Source organism: Marmota marmota, unplaced genomic scaffold (genome assembly GCF_001458135.2).
Source record: "Marmota marmota marmota unplaced genomic scaffold, marMar, whole genome shotgun sequence".
Lineage (NCBI taxonomy): Eukaryota > Metazoa > Chordata > Mammalia > Rodentia > Sciuridae > Marmota > Marmota marmota.
Genome location: NW_026000242.1, coordinates 3,500,494 through 3,522,896, shown reverse-complemented (window position 1 = coordinate 3,522,896; position 22,403 = coordinate 3,500,494). Strand labels below are relative to the sequence as shown.

At 48.2% G+C, this 22,403-nt stretch overlaps 1 protein-coding gene across 4 annotated transcripts in view; it reads left to right on the top strand.

The window, feature by feature from the left end:
- Positions 1-22,403, top strand: part of Grik4 (glutamate ionotropic receptor kainate type subunit 4) — a 363,614-nt gene that overhangs the window by 245,603 nt on the left and 95,608 nt on the right. For all 4 annotated transcript variants that reach the window (XM_048795923.1, XM_048795924.1, XM_015489727.2 and 1 more), the window contains one exon: positions 12,211-12,372. In XM_048795923.1, coding sequence (XP_048651880.1) covers positions 12,211-12,372 — 162 coding nt within the window. The remainder of the gene's footprint in view (positions 1-12,210; positions 12,373-22,403) is intronic.

The following is a 22,403-nucleotide window of genomic DNA, read 5'->3' as shown; positions in this document are numbered from 1 at the left end:
ATCTTAATAAAAATCTACCCATTTCCACAAGCTGGAATGGTGACACTAGTTGCCCTTGGCTCTGAATGTAGCAATGTGCCAGATGCCATAACAAGCATTCATATTCAAGATATTTAATCCTCAGCCTTGCCGAGTGGGTGCTGCAGTTTTACAGAGCAGCAAAGTGAGGCTCAGAGAAGTCTGAGAGCCTTGTTTAAGGTTTTCCAACCACATGGTGGATGTGAGGAATTGCCTTCTCTCAGCCCCCATCTTCCTCCTTCAGACTGATCTTTATGGCTTTTCTGGGCTGTATCACTTTTCTATTGCTGTGCTCCTGTAAGTTTCCACAAAGTTAGCAGCTTCAAACAGGATCATTTATCAGCTCCCAGTTCTGTCGGTCACAAGTCTGGATCTGTGTGACAGGCTCTGCTCAGGCTGAAATCAAGGTGCTCACCAGCCACAGTGTCATCTGGCGAGTGGGGTCCTCTTCTGAGCTCCCTTCCTGTCATTAGCAGAACTCACTTCCTTGTGGCCCTTGGACTGAAATCCCTGTCTTCTTGCAGTTTCTTGGCTAGGGGCATCTCTCAGTGTCCAGAGGCTGCCTGGGGGTATTTGTCCCATGACTGTTCCATCTCCATGGGGCCCAGCTCTAGTGCCCTTTTTAATCTCTTTGACCTCCTCTCCTGCAACCAGTCCTTTAAAAGATGCTGTATATAAAGGACCCATGGGCTTAGGTCAGGCTCACCTGGATAATTTCCTTCTTTAAAAGCAAGCATTCCATGCAGCATAACCCAGTCACATAGCCAAGGTCCTGGGGATATTGTGTGTAGGGCAAGTGTGTGTGTATTGCAGAGGAGTGGGCAAGTCTTAGGGGTCAACTTAGAATCCTGCCTGTAATGCATGCCAACTATGGAAGTGACTTTATTTCTTTAACGTTCCCTGAAACCACTGGTGAGAGAGTAGTCAAGGAGCCATGGAGGCAGGGAACCAGGAAGCATGGACTAGAGACAGCTGGGGCAGGAAATCAGCACCTCCCCTGACAATGCCAATCACAGATCACAACCTCACCACCAGCCCAGGGTGGGGCTTTGGGGAGAGCACGTCTCTTGGCCTCTGAGGGAAAACTGAGAACCACAGGGGGAAACTGAGGCGTTTTGAGGCTGCTACAGCTACTAGGGAGGCCTTGCCCTGAGGAATTTGGTTCCTGCTGAAAGAAGTGTTGAGTGTTTAATGAATGTTTGGGAAGCATGGGGAGAAGGAGAAGAAAAGATATTATGGCAAATCATATTATTATTATTACATTATAAGTGCTATTGTATTACAAGCACCATTAGGAGGAGCAAGTGCTGTTATTATTAAGCAATCCAGCTTCTCCATCCTTAGCGTCAGGCTCCACTCAGTGGCAAAGGCATCCACAGCTCCATTAATCACCATCGGAGGCTTCCCCGGTCCTGGCTTTGCAGCGCTGACAGCTGGCATTCACAGCCCAGTGGCACACACGGCACCTGCCCTCCCGCCGTAGCCTCCAGCCATAAGTCACGCAGTGAACACCTCTCTTGTGTTTTCCACAGCTGGATTTTTTAAAAATCTAGGTCAAAAGTTAAGATCTTTCTAAAACCACTCCGGATCATGTTGCACTCTGCTTGAGACCCTTAAATGATTCCCCATTATCCAGAGGATAAAGCCCAGACTCCTACAATGACTTCTACAGCCTCTCAATGAACTTGCCTCTTGGCATTCTCCTGACCCATTCCCCATCACCACACACACCCCAGCCACATCTAGTGTTTGCCCTCCCTCTCCTGGACTCTTCACATGCTCTTGTTTCAGTCTGGGAAACTCCTCTTCCTGCCTCTTTACCTGACTGTCTCTTTCGGGTCTCAGCTTGCACTCTGCTCTTAGCTCAGGAAAATCCACAGCAATTGTGGTTGAAGAGACCATCTTATATATGCTTCTCACACAAGACCTGCCCCCCTTTACCATAAATATAAGCATCTTGAGGCCAGGCTTTCTCACTGTCATAGTTCTAGTCCCTCACATGATATGTGTGCTGAGGAAACACGCATATTTGTGTTGAATGGAGGAATGAATGAGACTAGCCCACATGGCCAAGATCAAAGAATCTTGTGTATATTTCCCCCCACTATGGGAACCCATCTGAAAGCCTAGTGACCTTGAGCAGGTCAGAGTCACAAGATGCTCAGCCTTCCTGGAAAGCCCGTTGTATAAACCTGCTCCACAGATGGGACAGGCAAAGTCAGTAAGGAGTCAGAGATTGACAGCGTCACTGATCTTCCTAAACTCCTGTTTCTCTGGTGGGAAGGGTGGTGCCTTGCTTCAGTCTCTGCATGCCTGAGGCTAATGCTTTGGGACCTGGAAAAGGGGAAGTTTAGCTCCTGAGGTGTAGACAGAAGGTCTGATCAGTGGAACCTTAGTTCAGAGGACTTCAGACGTAAGGAATCAATGCCTGATGAAGGAAGCAAGCTACAGGAAAACAGTAACTCTCCCTAGCCTAAGGGAGAGAGCACAAGGTGTCTGCCATTTTCATTCACAGAGGTTTCAGCTGCACAGTTAACTACATAGTTAACAGCTACTTATTTAGTGTCCAAGACTCAGAACAGTCTCCTAAATACAAAGTGAAGACAGTCACAGCTGCTGAGTAGAAGTGGTGGTGGGAGGGGGCTCTCCAACTGGCCTGTGCCTATCTCTTGGTGGGAGAAGTGACTAAAGTCCTTGTAAAGGTGCTTCCACCCTGAAGGGTGTTTTCTGGAGACCATTAATTTGTTTAGTGAATGTACACTGAGCACTTGCTAGGTGCAGGTGAGGTGTACGGTACAGGGGATAGAGCCATGAACAAAACAGAATGTGATCTGCCTTTGAAGTCTTATTTGTGGACTCACATTGGGAGAGAAAAGCAGGGAAGGGACAAAGTTGCTGGAAAGAAAAAAAATTCATGTTCAGGTCATGGGAGAACTCAATAGGAAACATGCAGGTAGAAGAATCCAGGAAAGCTGGAAACTGGGAGGTTTGGGACCAAATCTCCCATTAAATAGGTTTACTGACAGGTATGAATTAGCCTTCCAGCTGCTACTGTCTTCAAAGACCTATTACACAAAAAGCAATCTCCCAGCCTGCAGAAAGCACAGGCTTTGATGCAGATAAATAGACTGATGGGTACACAGTTAGGTGAACTCTGGAGGGAGGGAGAGGAGACCAAGGTGCCCAGGAGATCCTGGCTTTCTGCTGCTTTTAGGACTTTCCTAAGGAAAGCTAAGGCAGGACTTGTGAGACAACGGTCTAGACCCTGGCTTCTGCCACGCAGTGGGACCTGAGGAGAAGTGCATAGACCTTAGCTACAAAGAAGAGCCTTGAGAAGTTCTGAGGACCAGGCTGGCCGTGTGAGATGAGGGACAGATGCTACCTTCCAAAATTTTCAATCAACAGCACTGAGGTTTGTGTCTGTGACCTAGAGTAGATGCCAATAATGTAAGTGTGTGTGCTTCACATGGCAGCCAGGCCTGGGGTGGTGGCTTTGCATAAATTCCTGAGGAACAAAAAAGCTCAAAGTGGTAATTGGTATATATGAGGGTACAGTGAGTGGCCAGTTCTGCCTGACTGGGGTACTGGAGGAGGTCAAGGTGGGGACAGAGGTGAAGGTCGGCAGCAATCATAATTTGTTGCCCAGCTGAGGAGTTTGTTTTCATCCTGAATGCAGGTGAGGAGATTGCAGGTGGAGGTTCATGATCAAGTTTATAATTTAGAGACTTTCCTCCAAGCAACAGCATAGAGAAAGAACTTGGAGAATTGCAAGACAGAGGAAGGGAAACCAATTGGTCTATAGTCCAGGAAAAACCTGTTGAGGACCCATTTGAGGTGCAGGTAACAGTGATGGAGGGCAGGGGAGGGATTCAAGAGATGCAAAGGGACAAAAATGTTCTCAAATAACAAGGAATGAAGTGTGCACGAAGGAGATGTGGATGGCGAGAGCATGGAAGAAGTAGAAGATGAATTCTATTGAAAAGCCAGTGAATAATGGTGACAGTCACAGAAGGGAACTGAGAGAGAGAGAGGATCAGATCGATGCAGAAAGATAAAGGGCTCAAGCTGAGGAGTGATATAATCTTAAGGGTTCCTTCCACCTTTCCTGCTTATAATAATAGGTTAAGAACTCAGGACTCCTGGGGTGCGAGCATTTTAAGTTGTCAGTCATCAACAGTCTCAGTGACAGGGGCATTTGCTTGACACCATCTCCTGGTGTCCTAGCCCAGTGCTGAGAATGCAGTAGGGAAGGTAAGATAAGCTCTGATCCTGAAGCTAGTACTGGCATCTTTTTGGGGGGTGGGCGGTACCGGGGATTGAACTCAGGGCCACTCAACCACTGAGACACATCCCCAGCCCTATTTTGTATTTTATTTAGAGACAGGTCTCACTGAATCACTTAGCACCTTGCCATTGCCGAGGTTGGCTTTGAACTCTCAATCCTCCTGCCTCAAGCCTCTCGAGCTGCTGAGATTACAGGTGTGCGCCACTGTGCCTGGCCAGTAATGGCATCTTAATCCCACGTCTGTCTTTTGGGCAAGACACTTAGCTTCCAGGCACCTCAGTTTCTTTTTCTACCAAATGGGAATATGAATAAAACCTGTCCTGTCCAAGTGTGTCCAGGAGGACCCAAAGAACATAGGAAAGCTCCCTGTAAGCTACATAGCTATGGCCACCCGATGGAAGCAGTTGGTGTTATTACATAACTGATGTTTACTAACTTGTGATTGGTTGACTTAGGCTGCCAGCTCCTCTCCCAGGAAGTTTAGGGGACAGAGGCTGAGCATGCAGCCAAGAGGACCAAAGACTGAAGCTTGGGTGACAACAGCCCAGACACAAGGGACTGTTGGAAATCCCACCGTTAGGGGAGCTTGGGGGATTGTCACATCACTGTTAAGAAGTCAAACCAACTCTGGATTGAAGAAGCTGCAAATAAGGACAGTCAACCCAACTGGATTCAGGTGACAGAACTGAGAGGCACCCCAGAGGCCCTAGAGGCATTGGATGAGACCTTTAAATAATGACTTAAATTTTTTTTCTTTGTTGATGGATCTTTTATTTGTTTATATGGGGTGCTGAGAATCAAACATAGTGCTTCGCACATGCTAGGCAAGAGCTCTGCCATTGAACTACAGCCCCAGCCCTGGATGAGACCTTTTATGAGTTGCCTGTGGCCCTAGGAAGAGGTAGCTATTCAGGGCCAACTGGGGCCCAGGGACTTGTGCAGAAGCAGAGAGAAGCCTCCTGAGCAGCAGAATCTAGTAGGCTGCAGGAAGGTTCCCTGCCCACCCTGTCTTCCTTATTGCCTGTTAATGACACCTGAAAGTGCATGAAAAATGTATTCCTTCAGTATTTTATTGTGACTTCTAATAATATTAATAACTCAAGGAGTCCTGTATCCTACTTCCAGAATACATAGAACCTTTCTTTCTTTCTTTTCTTCTTCTTTTTTTTTTTTTTGAGTCTCACAACAGCACTGTGAAGCATCACTTCCCCCATTTTATAATGAGGAAACTTGTCTAATTAAAAGAGATAGAAATGAAGAAATTAAAAAATTGAACATAAAAACCCCCAAACAAACAAACAAAACAACCCAGCGATTGGTTTTTGAAATGTGGGGTTTCAGAAAGGAAAATCTAGGACAAAATAGCAATAAATAGGATATGATTTCAAATGTCACAACTCTAAATCTATATCCATTCTCCCCAGCATAATTATCATGCTAATCATTTAATTAAACCGGAGGCAGGTTTGGGTTTCACTGATTTTTATCTAGGTACCAGGGATATGACCAAGAGTGAGTCAGCCCACTCTACCAGTCAGGAGTTCACAGGCCAGCAGGGAAAGCATTTGTGGCCAAATACTTGTGACTACAGAGTTTATTGGGGATGGCTGTGGCCCCTCAACCACGTTCTGCAGAACTGGCCAGGTTTTCAGAGCTGCATGTGACCTCCTAGTTCTCTGCACTATTTCAGCCACACGTGTATCTGCATTTATTTCGGATTCCTCCCCACCTACCACACCTGGGCTGACTCTTGTTCCTTCTCTGGGTTCTTCCTGCCGAGGTGGACATGCTGGGGGGAAAACCTCAGTTCTCCCATTTTCTCAAGGTCACAGTTCAGTCCCGGGTGCCTTTATGATTAGAACCTTCTCAGAGATTCAGTGGATGTTTGATAATTGCTTTATTCACTTAGACCACCAGTGTTTGTTTTGTTGTTGTAAATCTTCTCCCTGGTGTTAAGGTCAACATAAATATTCTGAAATCAGCTTAACTTCAATTTTGCTGGTTATTGTACAGCACAGCCTAAAGAACCCAGTCCCTCTGACTCCTTAAGGAGTAAATGGTACAAGAACACACAGCTCTCAGGGGCACAGGAGGCTGAGGCAGGAGGATCACCAGTTCAAAGCCAGCCTCAGCAACTTGGCAAGGCCCTAAGCAACATAATGAAACCCTGTCTTGAATAAAATATACAAAGTGTGAGGATGTGGCTCAGTGGTTAAGGATTCAATCCCTGGTACCAAAAAAAAAATAAACAAACATAGGGCACTGACTTTGAAGTTAATGAGTCTTGGGTTTGAATTCAGAACCTCTTGTGTGGCCTTGGAAGGGCAACTTCACTACTCTGGGCCTCAATTTTATAGCTGTAAAATGACAGTAATAATTTGCATGACTTTTCTCATTTGACAAGTAGCTAAGATTAGCGTCTTACAGATTGAGAAGGAGAAGGAGTGAAAGGCCCTCAGGCCAAATATTTTGGCTGGTGAGGAGGAGAAGCAAGGAGGGGGCAGCCACTTTCTTTAACACCAGCAGCACAGAGGTTGGATTGCACTGGAGAGAAGAGGGTTCATGTCCCGAGGGCTCCTTTGTGGATTAGCCCTGCAAGGTCGCTGCTCTTATCCACATTTTACAGGTAGACAAACTGACAGCTCAGAGGCCTGCCCATCCAGAGATCACTGAGCCAGCATGTGGCTAAATCAGGGTTTGAATCCAGGACAGTCCTATTCTCAAGCCTGTGCTTTTTCTAATACATTCTGCTGTTTCCTGATAAGATTGCCACATTGCACAATGCCAGTAGACACCGTCCACACTGACGTCAGGAAAAATGGCACCTGAGCATCCTATAATATATTGGCTGTGACTCCCAAGATCAGGAGCAGTACCTCTGTTAAGTAGGCAGTCATTATAAAGGAGAAATGATGAGGGTCTAACCTGGAGGGATTGGGAAAGAAAGGACAGATTCAAGAGTGAGGAGACAGATTTGACCAAATTGGCAATTGATGAAGTGTGGCATTGAAAAAGAAAGAGCAGCGCGGCCTCTGAAGATTCTAGCATAGATGCTCAGGAAATGGTACTGCACTTACTCCATTAGGAACAGGAGAAGGGACTGCTGGGCAGGGAGCACATGGCAGATGCCATTTCCCCCGCTTCCCCATTTGTCCCCGGTTAGGAGGTAGATTTGACTCAAGGGTACTGTGTGGACCTAAGCTTTGGTTTCTTGCTTTTCTTCTTGAATCCAAGTGCACAAGCTAAATCTGGATCATTCAAAGCTCCTCTTCTTGTAGCTCTGTTTGACTAACCTTGTCCTATTCCCTCTGTGACTAACAGGGACTTGGCTGCTTAGCCCAGGCTGGATGTGTCCCTGCTCCTCAGAGAGGGCATCTCTTCTTCTGCCCCCTTCCCTCTTCCCTCTGCAGAAGTTGCACGAAGCTTATCCTCCGAGCCACCCAAACACCTGTACAGAAGTTGTATGCTTCTTGGCATTTGGACCCTGTGTGGTATGAGCCTAGTCCTCCCACTCTCAACCATGGTCATGTCACACAGTCTCCAAAACCTTCTTCCCCCTGCTCTTCTGGGCCCTATTCCCTAATCAGCTACCCCTTACAGCCTGTCCCTGTTGCCCGGCCCAGGTGGATGAATAGGCTAGATTTGGGGAAATTTTCCTGCAGCTGATCAGTGAATATGCCTGTTTATAAACCAGGGTATTGGAAATATCACACCTGCTGGAGAAAGTGAGGGGCCCTCACCCAGCCCTGAAGCCATTATTGATGAGGCATTCCTTTATCCCAGGGTGACATTCACCCAAGTTCCCTTGTGGCTATAACCTGACCTTCAGCTATAGTTATTTGGACCCTTTTTATGTACCATTAAAACACACACACACACACACACACATCCACAGGCATGCACAGTTTTAAGCTTTTTTGTTTTTTAAATGAGAACACCCAGTGATAAGAAAACAAGCTGTCAAGAATTTGTCTTTAAAATACAATAATGAAACTTCCAATTGGGGGTTGGTACAACTTCTACTCATGTTCTCACACCTTGTGTAGCTGTAAGGCTGCGTTGTTAGTGATAGAGATGGCTACAGTGAGGACCCCAAGGCATTGAGGTGTTTTCAATCAACAGTCTTCAACTAACACCGACCGAGCCGTTTCTAGGGGTCAGCACTCTACTAAGTGTGGGCTTCAAAAGTGAGGCAGGCCCATCTTTGCTTCTCAGGAACATACAGCCCTTTGGAGAGAATCCATCCATGTGAGCAAGTAATGGTGACAGGAGGGCTGTCACAAAGCCATGCACACATGGAATAATGGAAGGCCTGGTCTTGGCAGATGGTCCACTACTTGGCCTTACCACATGGTTGTTTGATCATGCAGAAGCCCTTATCCAGGGAGATTCACCCTGGTTCTTAGAGGTGGTTCCTCTGGTGTTGGGATAATAGGCATCCACCTTCACTGACAGCAGACACCCCTTCCCTTTCATAAAAGGATCAAGATTCCTATGGAAACCTGTTCTATCTCGGGGATGCTCCTAGCCCTTTCTGTCAATTTATAAAGGCCTTAGGCAATGAGACTGAGAAAGGGGAACCCAGGACCCTAAGTGAGCCAGGTGTGCATTCTTAGAGCTGGAGATGGGCTGCAGCACTGGATGACCCCTAACTCCTTCCAATCCTGACATTCATTAATTTTATAACATATCTGTTGGTATAATATTCCCACCATTTTATTTGGGTTCATAATATGCATTTCTCTGAAAACATTTTAGGTAACATTCCCCAAATGGTGTTCTGTAGAATGTCATTGCAAATCACTCATGGTTTTAGGGGGAAAAGTGTTCCATAGTCAATATGTTTGGAAAGTTTGGGGTTAAACAAAATTAAACAAGCTCCTTCCCTGCGGGTCTCCTTTCAACCTTTAATGTGCTTTCATGTGTGTCATGAATATCAAAAAGGCAAATATACTATGCAATGATTTCTAACCCTATTTGAACATGAAAACCTTGTTTTCATATAGTTTCTAGTTCCTTCTGGAAAGCTGATATCCTCGGGAACACACTTGGAGGAATACTGGTGCAGAGGTTTTCAGTGTATATAAGTTAGTGGGGGCAGCTGTTTCCCATAATCTTTTAGAATAGCACCAGGACAGTCTAAGTTTAGATATAAAGAAGAATTTCCTAACTGTCAGGATGCTTGGAGAGTAGAATCCTACAGTGTCCTGGGAAATTGCAGTAAAAGAACATGCCACCCCCTTTCTTGTCCTTCTGCAGGGCTCTCCTATGAGTCATTATAAATAGAATGAATCATGAAGGAAACTCCTGGAATCTTTTTATCTTAACAGGCCTTTGAAAATAGGAAATAGGATGTAGTTGAGGGATAAGAAGGTAGGAATTAAAAAGGCAGGAAGACAGACTGGCTGACTTCTGGATGGACTGTCTTTCAGTGTCTGTAATTAACTCGTTCATTTTCATTGTGCCCAGAACACACATTGAAGGAAATACCTTCCTCACTCAGTTTTCTAAGGCAAGTGAAAATAAAGAAGGAGAGGGCCTGATGTCACCTAAAGTCTCATGGAAGTCTTTCAGCGACTATCATACACTAAAAATTCTCCTTTGTCAGATGTAATGTTAAGCCTTTACAGAATCTTATTTGTTCCTTGAAACAGCCTAGAAGGCTGCTAATATTCTTGCACCCTCTTTGCAAAATGCAGATCTGAAGCCCACAAAGATTAAAGGCCCTGCTGAAGGTCACACGTCCAGTACAGTGAGGAAGCGGGATTGGATGCAGAAGCCCTTATCCATTCTGTCCCCCTTCACCACTGTGAGTCTGTGGACACCCAAGACTTTCTTGAAATGGCCCTGCAATCACCAGCCTATGTGCAGGGAAAGCTCGGAGATGGGACCATGTGTCTGCCTACATTGATAAGGAAGCCAGGAGGAGAGGACATTTTTCAGCCCCCACCATCCACGGCCAGTGAGGCCCCTTGGTTTCCCAACAACAGCCTGGCTCTGTGCCCTAGTCACCTCACCCTTGCCAAATGCATCTCTTCTCATTATCCATCTGCCCCCTCACGCCTGCTGATAGCCCACAGCGCATGGGCAGCTGCCCTGTTAGAGAGACAGGATATAACATCAGCTTATGAATCAATACATTCTCTGGCACATCCGTGTTCCCCTAATGGGAGTGTGGCAGGATCCAAAACACAGTTAATCTGCATCCAACTCCACTCTGTCAGGAGTTGGTGGCTCCATAGGAGTCTTTGTAACTCCACTCTGCAGGCTGAAACCAGTCAGGCTGGGCTCTGGGCAGGTGAGCTCGAGCCTGCAGCCTGAGGCCCTGGCGGTAGCTGTGGATGGCAGTGAGAGAGCAAAGGAGATGCCAGGGGCTGGAGGAGCTGTCTTCAGAAGGGAGACCACCTGAAGGAGGGCGGTGTCTCCACCTGGCCAGAAAGTAAGCCCCAGGCACTTGCCATCTGTCACATCAGGTTGAATGGGTTATTCCTAGGGTCTGTAAGTACCGAGTGTCTATGGGCTGCAGAGATGGCATAAATGTTCAAATAAACGTGATGAGTGTGATTTTGGTCTGAGATGGCCTGACCTGCCTTTGAAGGCATTTTTCCAGGAGTGGGGATTAGCAAGCTAAAAAGTCAATATTCTCTTGCCTGATTTTCTTGTATCAGGCCAAGTGGGACCTTGGAGGTCCAGGGCTCTGAGCTCAGAGGACTCTGCCTCTGTCTGTAACACTCACCAGCCTGGAAGGCATGAACACCTGCAGGCTCATGTGTGGTCAGGTGATTGGATGAGGACCTTGGGTTTCTGGAAGAACTTCCTAGAACTTATAGATGTCACTGCTTCTCAGATGGGCTTCTTTGGCCACCTCATCTAATGCAGCAGCCCCAGGCCCCATAGCTATCTGAAATGATCACAAATTTATTTCCTTACTCGCTGTCCTTGAGAGCAGCTATTCGTGTCCTCTATGCCTAAAATAGTGTCTGGCGCATGAAAAACACTTAAAAAATGTGTTAAATGAATGAAAAAAAAAATAATGACAAGGGAAGGCACAGCCTGCCTGCAGAACTTCAAGTTGGAATTCTTCAAAAGCAAACTCGATTTTAACACTCTTCTGTTGACAGTCTCCTTGCACCCAGACTGAGGTGACTGCAGGACAAAATGTGAGCCCCCTAGCCTGGCATCCAGGCCTACAGAATCCAACCCCAGCGGATGACCCCAGCCTCATCTCTCAGCATTCCTCCCCCAGATCCCTGGGAGGAGGTCCTTTGTGCTCATCTGGTGTCCCCTGTACTTTGGTGTGCAGGGACCTACAGATAAGGCAGCCTCCTGGGCCCCAGCTCTAGAGATGTATACTCAGGTGGTGGCAGGGGGTGCAGGAGTTGTCCCTTTTTAAAAAGACACCTGGGTGGTTCATCAGAAGACGGTTGGTGGAATCAGTTTGAGGAGCTGTGCTTTCGTCAGGTGCACTGTGGGCAGCTCACTGAATGACCATGTACTTTGTCACCTCTGTGCTTTTGTCTGCCTGGAGATTTCAAGGCTGGGATAGCCTTTATCCATCCACATTTTCCACCTGGAAAACGTCTACATATCCTTTAAGGCTCAGCTCAAGTGTCCTTCCTCCTGTGGACGCAGTCCTGCCTTCACCAGGCACACTTGTCTGATGATCCTCTCTCTCCATCCTGTGCATCATGTAAATACTTGGCTTAGAGTTCATTCTGCTCATTTCTCTTTTTCTCCCTTGCACCCCAACACAGTGAGCTTCTAGACCCCTTGACCCCTAGCATCCAGCAGAGCGCCTTATGTTTACTGGACTAGAGTGAGGTCCCTGGATGTGCTCCAGCGTGGTCCCCCCCCTCTTCCTCCCCTCCTAACTGTGTTCTCTATTTCTGACTGCTGGGTCTTTTCAGGAGTTCTCACTCCAGAGAATGGACAGCCTTGTGGATGATCGTGTCAACATCCTGGGATTTTCCATTTTCAACCAATCCCATGCTTTCTTCCAAGAGTTTGCCCAGAGCCTCAATCAGTCCTGGCAGGAGAACTGTGACCACGTGCCCTTCACTGGGCCTGCGGTAAGTGTCCCCCAGAGTTCCTCCCTGGAGCTCCTGGGCCTCCACCTGCACCCCACTATGGGCTGACACTGGGAAACAAGCCCTCTTAGAATCCAGCCTTCTCCCTTTTCCAGTCCCAGCTCGGAAAGATGTGTGTGGGTCTGCTGGGAAATGGGTCTAGAGATAAGGTCTGGGAAGTGGTGAGCTTAGAACACGCAGCTGGTTCACAGGGCAGCAAGGGAAGTCATGTGGAGGCACCAAGCTCTCTTTTCCGATGTCTGCAAGTCTCCTGAGGCAGAGTCTCCCGTAATGCTGTTGCTGGGGACTGTCTGAATTTAGTATCCAACAATCTCACTATTAAAGGGCCTTTCGGAGCTGATCAGCTCCCTCATTTCTCAAACAAGGAAACTGAAACTGAGGCTGGGAATAGAGTGGGGAGTAGGGATGAGTCTTTTGCAGAGGGAAACTGGATTCTGAGATTCCTGGCCCCTGGTTCAGTGCTCTTTCCACCTCATAGAGCCACTGCCCTGAGTAGTTCATCCAGGGAAGCTTCCTTTCTGTCCTCTCCACCCCATATTCATGTCCCCATAGTACCTTCTCTGAACTGCATGCAATGGAGGCAAACCCTTCACTTGCCATTCTCCACAGGGTTGATCATTCTTACTCTGAGGCGGGTCAGGCATATCTGTTGTGTCCGTTGGTTAAAAGTTGAGTTCTCAGAAGCCTGGGATCATGTAGCTTTCTGACCCTGTCCTAGCCAGATTACATGCACCATTTCATTTGAAAAAGCCCCTGTGCTGGCAGCTCATGTGGCATAACCTGAGGCAGCTCATGGGATGCTCACCACAATATTCTGAAGCAACTGCTCTCAGTATCTCCATCTTACTTATGGTAAAACTGGGGCCCAGAAAGGTTGAGTAATTAGCCAGAGTCACACAATGAGCAGAGGAACTAAGTTCAGAACTCAGGCTTCACTATATAGGTTTACAGTTTTCCTTTCAGCCACAGTGCCATTTTGCCTTGCTCTAGGATCACCATTTCTTTACCACGCTGCACTGTCATTGAGCCTGAAAAAATGAAAGTAGTTAATAGGTATTTGTTGAATGAATGAATGAATAAGTCAGGCAGAATGATGAGTTAGAGATAGAAAAACATGAAAAAGAATTAGGCCTAGGAGTTGGAGATGGGGTATCCTCCTGGAGTGGGAAGTTCTCTGCTGGGCTCTTAAAGCAGGAGCCATGCCCGTCTTTGATAAGATATACCTAGGGGCAAAGCTAGGTCTAGAACACGCATGCTCAGTGCCTAGTTAGTGGTGGTGGTGTTGCAGGGTAGGGCGGCTGGGGCAGGGCATGGGCATAGTGGCCTTTCACAAGACCCTGTGTAGCCTGGTGGACTCTTAGGAAGAAAGGGGTAGCTGAGGGGGTCAGAGCTCATGAAGAACTCAGGAAGCTTTGATCCAAGGAAGCAGGTGGAAGGTTTGTGGAATGTGTCCCAACAAGCTATTTTAGACCTGAAAGAAGTAAGGATCCATAGGAAGGGTTTGGGGAGGGTGACATCTGAAGGAAGAGGGTCCTCACCCCATTAGATGGTTTAAGGGCCAGTGAGGATGCCCTCAAGCACATGTGTGCAGGATGTGTCATCCCCCCTGCTGAGTGAGAGGTTCTTGTAGGACACTAATACTCCAGTGGCATGCTGATGACCTTGAAAGGCTCCCAGCAGGACATCAGGAAAGGGGAAAAAAATCTGCCTCCTCCTCTCCAGCCCAAACCTTACCTCCTTCGGCTTCTAGCCCAGTGAAATTAAAGGTCTCCATGTCATATTTCCAGTTTCTCTCCTAGGGTTTCAACCCTGTCATTCTGCTCACATTAGCCAGCAGCAGGCATATAAGATGACCTTAGTACCCACTAGGATCCTTCATAAGGACCTGACACAGAAGCCAGGCAGAGCCTTGCACAGAGCTGCCGGGCCAGCTCTAACTGTGGTCACACATGCTGCAAAGACTACTGGCCTTGGAGGCACAGGGCCCAGATTAAGAATAGCCTCTCCGTTTTATTGCTGTGTGATCTTAGATAATTGTGTGACCCCTCTGGACCTTGTATTCTTTATCTGTGATATTGGGCTAATTAATTAAACTTGACCATCTTAGAAGAACATTGAGAAGATAAAATGAGATACAATCCTATCTTTAATTCACAATTACTCATTGAATAAGTTTATTTAACAATCTATATGCCAGATGTTGGGATAGACGTTAGTAAATATATCAGATAGCTTTTGCTACATAAATGCCGTGTAACAACCAACCACGTAATCTTACTAGCAAACAACACTGCACATTTATATAGCTCATCATGCATCGGGGGCTCAACTGGGGATCATTTCTTCCAAGCTGGCCCAGGAGACAAACATGGGTTTACTGATCTCAGCTGGGCCTGCCCAGACAGCTCTGCTCCACATGCTTCTCATGATGGCAGAGGGGCAGCAGAACAAGTGGAAACCCATAAGCCCTCTCAGACCTAGGTCTGCAGAACACACACTGTGACTTCTTCCACCTCTTTTTTTTTTTTGTGTGTGTAAATATAAAAGACAGTATAAGTGCATTTTTAGTTTGTAAGTTCTTTTCCCCTCATTTTTCTGATAGAAAAGACAGCTGCATAATGCAGCAATTATAACTTACTGGGCCTAGAATACCTACAGGTGACAATAAGATGATAAAGTATAGAGAATAAGATGCTATAATGGAGAAATTTTCTATATACTATTTTTTTTCTAAGAAGAAAGATGATTATTTTAATAATTCTTTTAGAAAACAAATAGCCCCTGTTTCAAACCTGCCCTGCCAGGATTTTATTTTTGTCATAGATGTACATGACAGTAGAGTGTATTTTGACGAATGGTACTTACAATGGAGTATGAGTTATTTCTAATTAGGATCCTGTTCTTGTTGCACCTGTTTTGTTCACCAAAAAAACACATGTGGACAAAGTCAGAGAGTGAGGAACTGTAGTCTTTCCTTTTAGACGGTGAAGAAATATCACATGCAAAGGGCCTGAATGCCTGGATTCAGGGCTAGGTGAGGAACTGGGGTTCATTACGCAGTGCAGAGGTGGGGAAGGGCCAAAGCTGCTGTTTGATCTCCAAGGTGCACCGTGGGGAGTGGATCCACCTCCACCTCTAGGAAAACGCTCTGGAGACACATGACTCCTACAGGAAAGGCAGAGAATCCCTCCGCCTGTAGAGGCCAGAGAAGCCTTCCCAGAACAGGGAAGCCAATAGTCGTGAGCAGCATAGCACTGTTTTGGCCTACCATGGGTCACAGAACAGCAGTGTCCCATTGTTATACCATGCGGTGACTTGGTGATCATCTTGGTTTGTGTAAGTGTCCTCTGTGATGGTCACACAGTGACGGTTGACTAATGATGCACTTGTCAGAACATAACCCCATCGTGTTCTTTTTTTTTTTTTTTCCCATCGTGTTCTGACATATAACTTGACTTGCTTCTCATTTTCTGTGTATAAGACAGTGGGCAGGGTATGCAGCTTCCGGGCCAGAGCTGCCCTACTCAACGGACCTGGAGAGGCTGTCCCATGGCGTGGAAGCTGCTAGAGCAGTGTAAAAAGATAGAAACCCTGGCCTCATCTGTTTCTTTCCAGTTCCATTCTCAGACCTCCATGGCCTCCACAGCTCATGTTCCCAGGATGTCTGGGGGGCTTTGGGCAGCTGGATGTGCTCTCTGGAGGTTCCATCCCCTGCAGGGATTGAAAGCTGTGGCCTTACTGGAGGCCTGGAGGGGGCTGGTAGGAGGAGGACCAGGCAGCCTCAGACCTGGACCACCAGGTCCCTCTGGTTGTACCCCACTCGGCTTTCTCCACCCAGCCCTCCTGTTTTCTGGCTGGTCACGTTGCTCAGGAGCCTGGGGCACTCATGGTCATGACTTTCACCTCCACACAGAGCTACTGTAGCACTCCCCAGAAAATTACCCAGCCATGACCTTTTTTCCTCTTTGTGGCATCCTAGTAGCAGTTAAGGGCAGTCATGCAGCCTTTTATGACAAATGAGGAAACCGAGGCACCAAAGAGCCAGGTGGCACCTAAGGGTCACCCCCGGGGTCCACGCTTTAACACAGCCTGAACCAGAAGTCGAAATCTCTCCCTTGGTGCCAGAGAACCTTCCAGCCAAGTCTCTGTGATGGCCTCTGAGGGGGATGGGAGGTGTTACAGACACTGTCACCTCAAAGAGAGCGCAAGGGAAGCTCACAGCAGTGACAATAGCGGCAGATCTCTCTCTAGCTTCTCACTTTAGCAGCCTACCTTTTGAAAGGCATCCTCTTCCTGTCTGTCTGGGGGCTGAGAATTCCCAGCACAAACAGCCCAGCTCTTTCCTGACAGAGAGCTGGAAGGCGAGGGAGTTCCAGGAACACACAGCCTGGTCTGCCTCCCCCATCCTGCTCTGCGAAAACACTGCAACCCGCTCCTGCCTGGTGGGATGGTCTCATTCCTCCCCCCCCTCCTCCCTTCCTCGCCCTCCTCCTCTCCCTTCTCTCTCCATCTCAGGCCCATGCTCTTTCTTTGCCTGCTCCCATATTCTCCCTTCACTCCCCCCTTTCCCCCTGTGATCTCCTTTCCGTCTCCTACTCCAGATGTTCCCCACTGTGGCATTTTCTCCTTTCCTTTTGTGTGTGGGTCTCCCCCTCCCCCCGCCCCACTTTCCATATTCCAGGTGGAGCTTGCTGGACAGGGAGCCCAGGTCTAAGGGCATCAGTGGAATGGAGTGTCTGGAGCCAAAGGGAACCAGGGAGGGAACTCAGGGTAGCCTCCCCTGCAGCAGGACCTGCCAGGTGGCCCACAGCAGTCTGCAAAGATGCGTCCTGCCTGCTGGGGACCTAGCAAACAGAAAAGGGAGTGTCGTGAGCGGAGACACACACCCACTAGTTTCATATGCCATTCCCATTAATCACGCTGCAAAGAACGAAAATCGTGGGAAATCATTAAAATTACAGATGGCTAGATTAAGTAATTAGAATTTAGGCTAAAGCAGATGTTTGTAATTAAGTGTTTATTTCATTGAATAAAATCCAGATTGTAAGAACTATTCCATGAGATTTTTAATGGTTCTTGCCCTGCTATTATATCTGGGGTGAGGGGCAGAGTTTAAGCTTACAGAGGTTCAGCAACAAATGGGCATCCAAGAGGATCCTGGGAATCCAGGCGTCGGAGGCTCAGGGAGAGACGAGGGCTACAGGTGTGTGTCTAGAAGTTATTCCTGTTTCATTTCAAAGGAGGAGGAAGGAATCCAACCAGAACTCCCTGAGTCAGACTTGATTCATCTTAATTTATACAAAGTCTTTCTTTCCCCGAAACAATTTGCAAACAGCTCAAAAGAAAATAACAATGAAGAACCAAATGAAAATATAAAAACAAGAGAGTCGAGGGTTCCTTGCCAAACAACATTTTGGTGCCAAGATAGAGGAGAGGATTTTAAATGAGGATTGAGCTGGAGGATTTAATATTTAGAAGAGACAGGGAAAGACACGGAGACAAAAACAGGCACGTGCATGCACAGAGGAGGAACAGAGACCTCAGAAAGAGAGAGGGGGATCGTGAGGGGGAAAAGGAAATGGAAGGGAAGGCAGTGGGAAAGGAGGGAAGAGCAGAGACGCCCCCTTCCCTTGTGCCCAGAAGTGGAGATAGAAACTAGGGCTTTTGTGATGGGAACTGCTTTCCCTGACTGCAGTCCCAAATGCTTTCCAGAGCTAAATTAGTAAATAATAGCAGAGGGAGAAAGCAATTAGGAGAGCAAAGAGATGCTTCAGGATGGAGATGTGGAACAACTCGAGGGGAAACTTATGAGGCAGAGCCATTGCAGCCCCTCACACCCTGGGAGGTGAAGCTGGGCAAGGGGAGGAGTCCGGAGTTGGAGGAGTAGGGGCGAGTTCTCAGAGCAGTAATGAGAGGGTGGATTGCCAGAAGCCTGCCAAAGAGGGGCAGTCTGGTAATGAGGGGAGGACCCTCAGGAGACTGAACCAAGGTTGGGGTGTGGGCAGAAGGATGTTCATGACTTAGAAGGGATCAGCTCCATCAGCCCAGGCTGAACTGTGGAGACCTGTGAAGCCCAGACCAAATTGGGACATATCACCCATGTCAGCTCTGAAGGCAATTTATCAGCGGAGGTGAGACAGGAGACTTGATGACTTTCCTTCTACCGGCTCCCCACCCCCCACCCCCACCCCGCATCCCCAGCTGGTGTTGTAATTACTAGGAGAATCTTGAAGGCCCCAGAGTTAGAGGAGCCAAAGGACATTGGAAACAGGCACAAGCTGATCTCCCAGCATCCGGCTCGTGTGCTAATAAGAGCATCAGCCAAGAAAACCACATCCCAGACGGAGTGGGAACAGCGACAACAGGTGGCAGGAGCAAGCCGGGGGCTTGGTGGAGGATGTGCGGAACAGCAGAGCGAGCTTCCTCTGCTGGGTGCAGTCCTGATGGTCTCTCAGGGACTAGCGCACAGCCTCACCCAGGAAGGCCCCTCCTTGAGGGGGCTGAGGCCCAAGTCTCCCTGGGGACCTGGTTCGACAATACTCCTGAGAGGCCAGGATCCCCAGAGCCTCCATACCAGTTAGTGTGCTCTCAGCTTCCTGTAATAGAAACGCTAATTAAAATTCCCTGTGCACAAAAGGCAGGGTAGTGTCACATGGCACAGCAAGACTCCAGAGTGATGTGGTTGGAGACCCACATGTTTTCCATCTCTGCTTGGTCACCCTTGGTGACAACTTCATGCTCAGACTAGGGCCCAGGTTGGCTGAAGCTGCTCCAGGCATCTCCCCAGATGCAGAAGTGTCCAAAGCAGGAACAAAGACTCTCTCCTAGGACACATAACCCTCCTGAGAAGCAGACTCCTCTCTCCAGACCTCAGCTCATCCCTCATTGGTTTGAACTGGGTCACTTGTCCTGAATCACACGTTGGCAGGGGGATGAGGAGATTGGGATCACTCAGGCTCACCTGGGCCCTGGGGCTGGGTCAGCCCCCTCTGAAGCTCCTGGTAGTGGGCGGGGGGGGGAGGCACCTAAACAAAATGGGGGAAAGAAAGGGAGAATGTGTGCTCAGCTAGTGATTCTTACCTGAGTTAATGTGAGGACAAACGGCCAGGGATGCCAGGAAGCTACTGGGTGATGACCCAAAGCCAGGGCATCAGAGGAGCCTGCCCACCATTCCTCTGTGGCCCAGGTGCCCAGTGTTCTTATCTGTTGTGGAGAAGGTGACCATGTCTTGAAAGATTGTTCCAGTCATCCTGGCACAAGAATAAATCTGATAGAGTGAAGATTACCTAGGCTTCTCTAGGGCCACCCTGCGGGCAGTGGGTAGGAAAACAGGGCTACAGAATTAGGAAGAAACCAAACTGGACAAAGGGGTGCAGGGGTCCAGCTGTGGCCCTGTGCTGTCTTGTTGGGTGATCTTGGGCAAGAGAACTCCTTCAGCCTCAGTTTCTCCATTTGTAATATGAGAGCCTGACTAGTTGATTTCTAGGATCCTTTCCAGCTCAGACACTGTGTTCTGGGGAATCTTAGGATGGAGAGAGTAACTGGGAGGCAAGGGAGAGGGCGGGCCAGGAATTGGTTTACAGGATCACTTAAATCGCCAAACCGAAGGCTCTGGAAGCCAATAGCAATAAAGGTAAGTAGCTCCCCCTGAGGGAGATGCTTGTGCACGCTGGAAAGGGAGAGCGTGTGGCATTCATCATTTCCATTTCTCTTCTTGGCGAGGAAATGTGAGAGGCCCATTAATAAAAGAACCACACGGGCCTGGGGGAAAATGAACTATGTGCAAGGGACAAGGAAAGTTGTAGGCTCGCGGAGGAGCACCAGGTGCCATGCAGGTGATCCTTGAATCAAATGAGGAAGGAGCTAGGTGGCCAAGGGGAAGGGCAGTGGGGTCGAGGAGGGGTGACAGATTGGAGGATTCGCAGGAGTGCTCAGCCTGGCTCAGCCCCCCTGCTCGGCAGGGCCATGGGGTTCTCCTCTGGTCCTGATCAGGGATTTGGGTACCCTTGTCTGCTTAGTGTTCAGGTCATAGGTAGATTCAGGACCAGGGGACAGAGAGGAGTCAATGAGGGCTGGCCTCATTGACTGGGTTAGAAGGGGAAATTTGAGGTCTAGGGTGCCTGCCAGAGGCTGGGGGCACGGGAGTGGGAAGAAAGAAAAGAAGCAGAGGAAGAAGGAAGGCAAGAGAGAGGGAGGGAGGGAGGGAGGGGCGAAGAAGGGATTCCCTGGCCAGGTGATTTTTACCGCACAGGTGAACTTGGACTAGAGAAACTGTGTTGTCTGTGTTTCCTGTAACTGCCTTTGAAAGAGATCATCCAAAATCAGCTCACCCAGTTCCCCTGATAGGTCTCCTGGCCCAAAACTACAGGAAATAAGGCGCTCTGCCCAGCCTGTTTTCTGACCTTGTAGCTCCCCGTTTCTACTGCTCCCCCTAGACTGCATTCAGCCAGCCTGTTTCCTGAGCTCCTGCCAATGCCTGGCAGACCTAGCGGTGCAGGTCCCTGCTCTCAGGAAGGCTGACCCCTGACTCCTGCCATTATAGAACGCTTTTACAGCCCTGTGAGGCAAGGACTGCTGTGTCTCTTTTATAGATATGGAACTGTCACTGATTTTGAGAGGTTCAAGGTTCAAGATGCTCAGGGTCAACTCAGCACCCAAAGGAGGGACTGGGGTCTGGACTCCGGGTTGAAGTTCTGCTTCCAGGCTCTTTCCTCTGTACTTTGCTATCTCATGCCAAGCATATTCTCTCTGGAGGGCTTGAAGAAACATTAGGTGGGCTTCCTCCATCCTTGGAGGGGCCATTGTTGTGGAGCCTGGCCAGGTGGGAGGCCAGTTGTAAGAAGTCTGTCACATGGGAGAGTGCTCTGCCAGTCCTTAAAAAGGTAGTCCTTAAAAAGTAGTCTTCAGTCCAAAGGAGAGTCTTGGGAGGGCAGCGCTGAACTGCTGATAGGGGGACATGGTAATTCTGTGAAGAAACTCACCTTGCAATGGGATCGAGCATGAGCTGCTAGTCCCTCAACCTCACTCCTCCTGAGAGGGCTCCACCTGCTTTCCTGGAGCACCCCCAGGGCCCCTGAACTGTGTTGACCACAATTTACACTTGGTAGGTATTTCTGGTCAGGGACCTTGTGAACATTAACTCAGCATATTATTATTTCCTTCTTAGATTGAACATGTCCCAAGGACAGGAGTCTCTGCTGTCACCACCTGAACCCAAACACCTCAGGCTTCCCCTCTCCAAAGGCTGTAACCATAGATTAACTCACTGGGCAGTGGGCATCTGTCAGCCAATAGTGCAGTCAAGTAATAGGTCTTGGGAACCAACCACCTGCCAGACCCCATGCAAGTTGCCATGCAGCATATAGACATTAAGGTCCTGGGTGCCCTAAGGAGCTTGCGTTTTAATAGGGAAGATGGAAATATGGACACGACCATGGCTTAAGGCAATCTACAATATGACCCCGAGTATGAATCTGATTCATGGCTCCCTCCTGGGCTGATCCACACTTTCCAGTTCCTAGTCTTTGTATTTCTTCCTCCCTGGCTGCTCCCCACCCTCATATCCAATAATGTGTCACCCAAATCCTCAGTGCTCCCATCCAGTGTGGCATCCTCCACGATGTGTTCTCTTGATCACCCAAAAGACATCTCCCTTTTTTTGACCCCTACAGACTTCGGTGGGTCCATCTCACTCAGTCTTCTGCTACCCTGATTGGTGTTCTCTCTCCCTGCTCCTCCCTTCCACATCCTTCTGTGGAATATCACAGGAGGAGGCCTCTCCTCTTCTGAACTTACCTTGTGCTTCAAATATACTTGTCAGATTGAACAGTACAAGTTAGACACTAATTCTAGGTATATTTAGGAAGAAACAGCATCTTTGGGGGGCTTCCAAGAGGAAGTGACCTTCCACTAAGCCTAGTAGAATAGGCTAAGCTGAGGGAAGTGGTCAGTTTCCTTCCCTTTGCCTGAGATAAGCAGCCCCACCTCCTTCTTGGGAATTCCTGGGAACAATG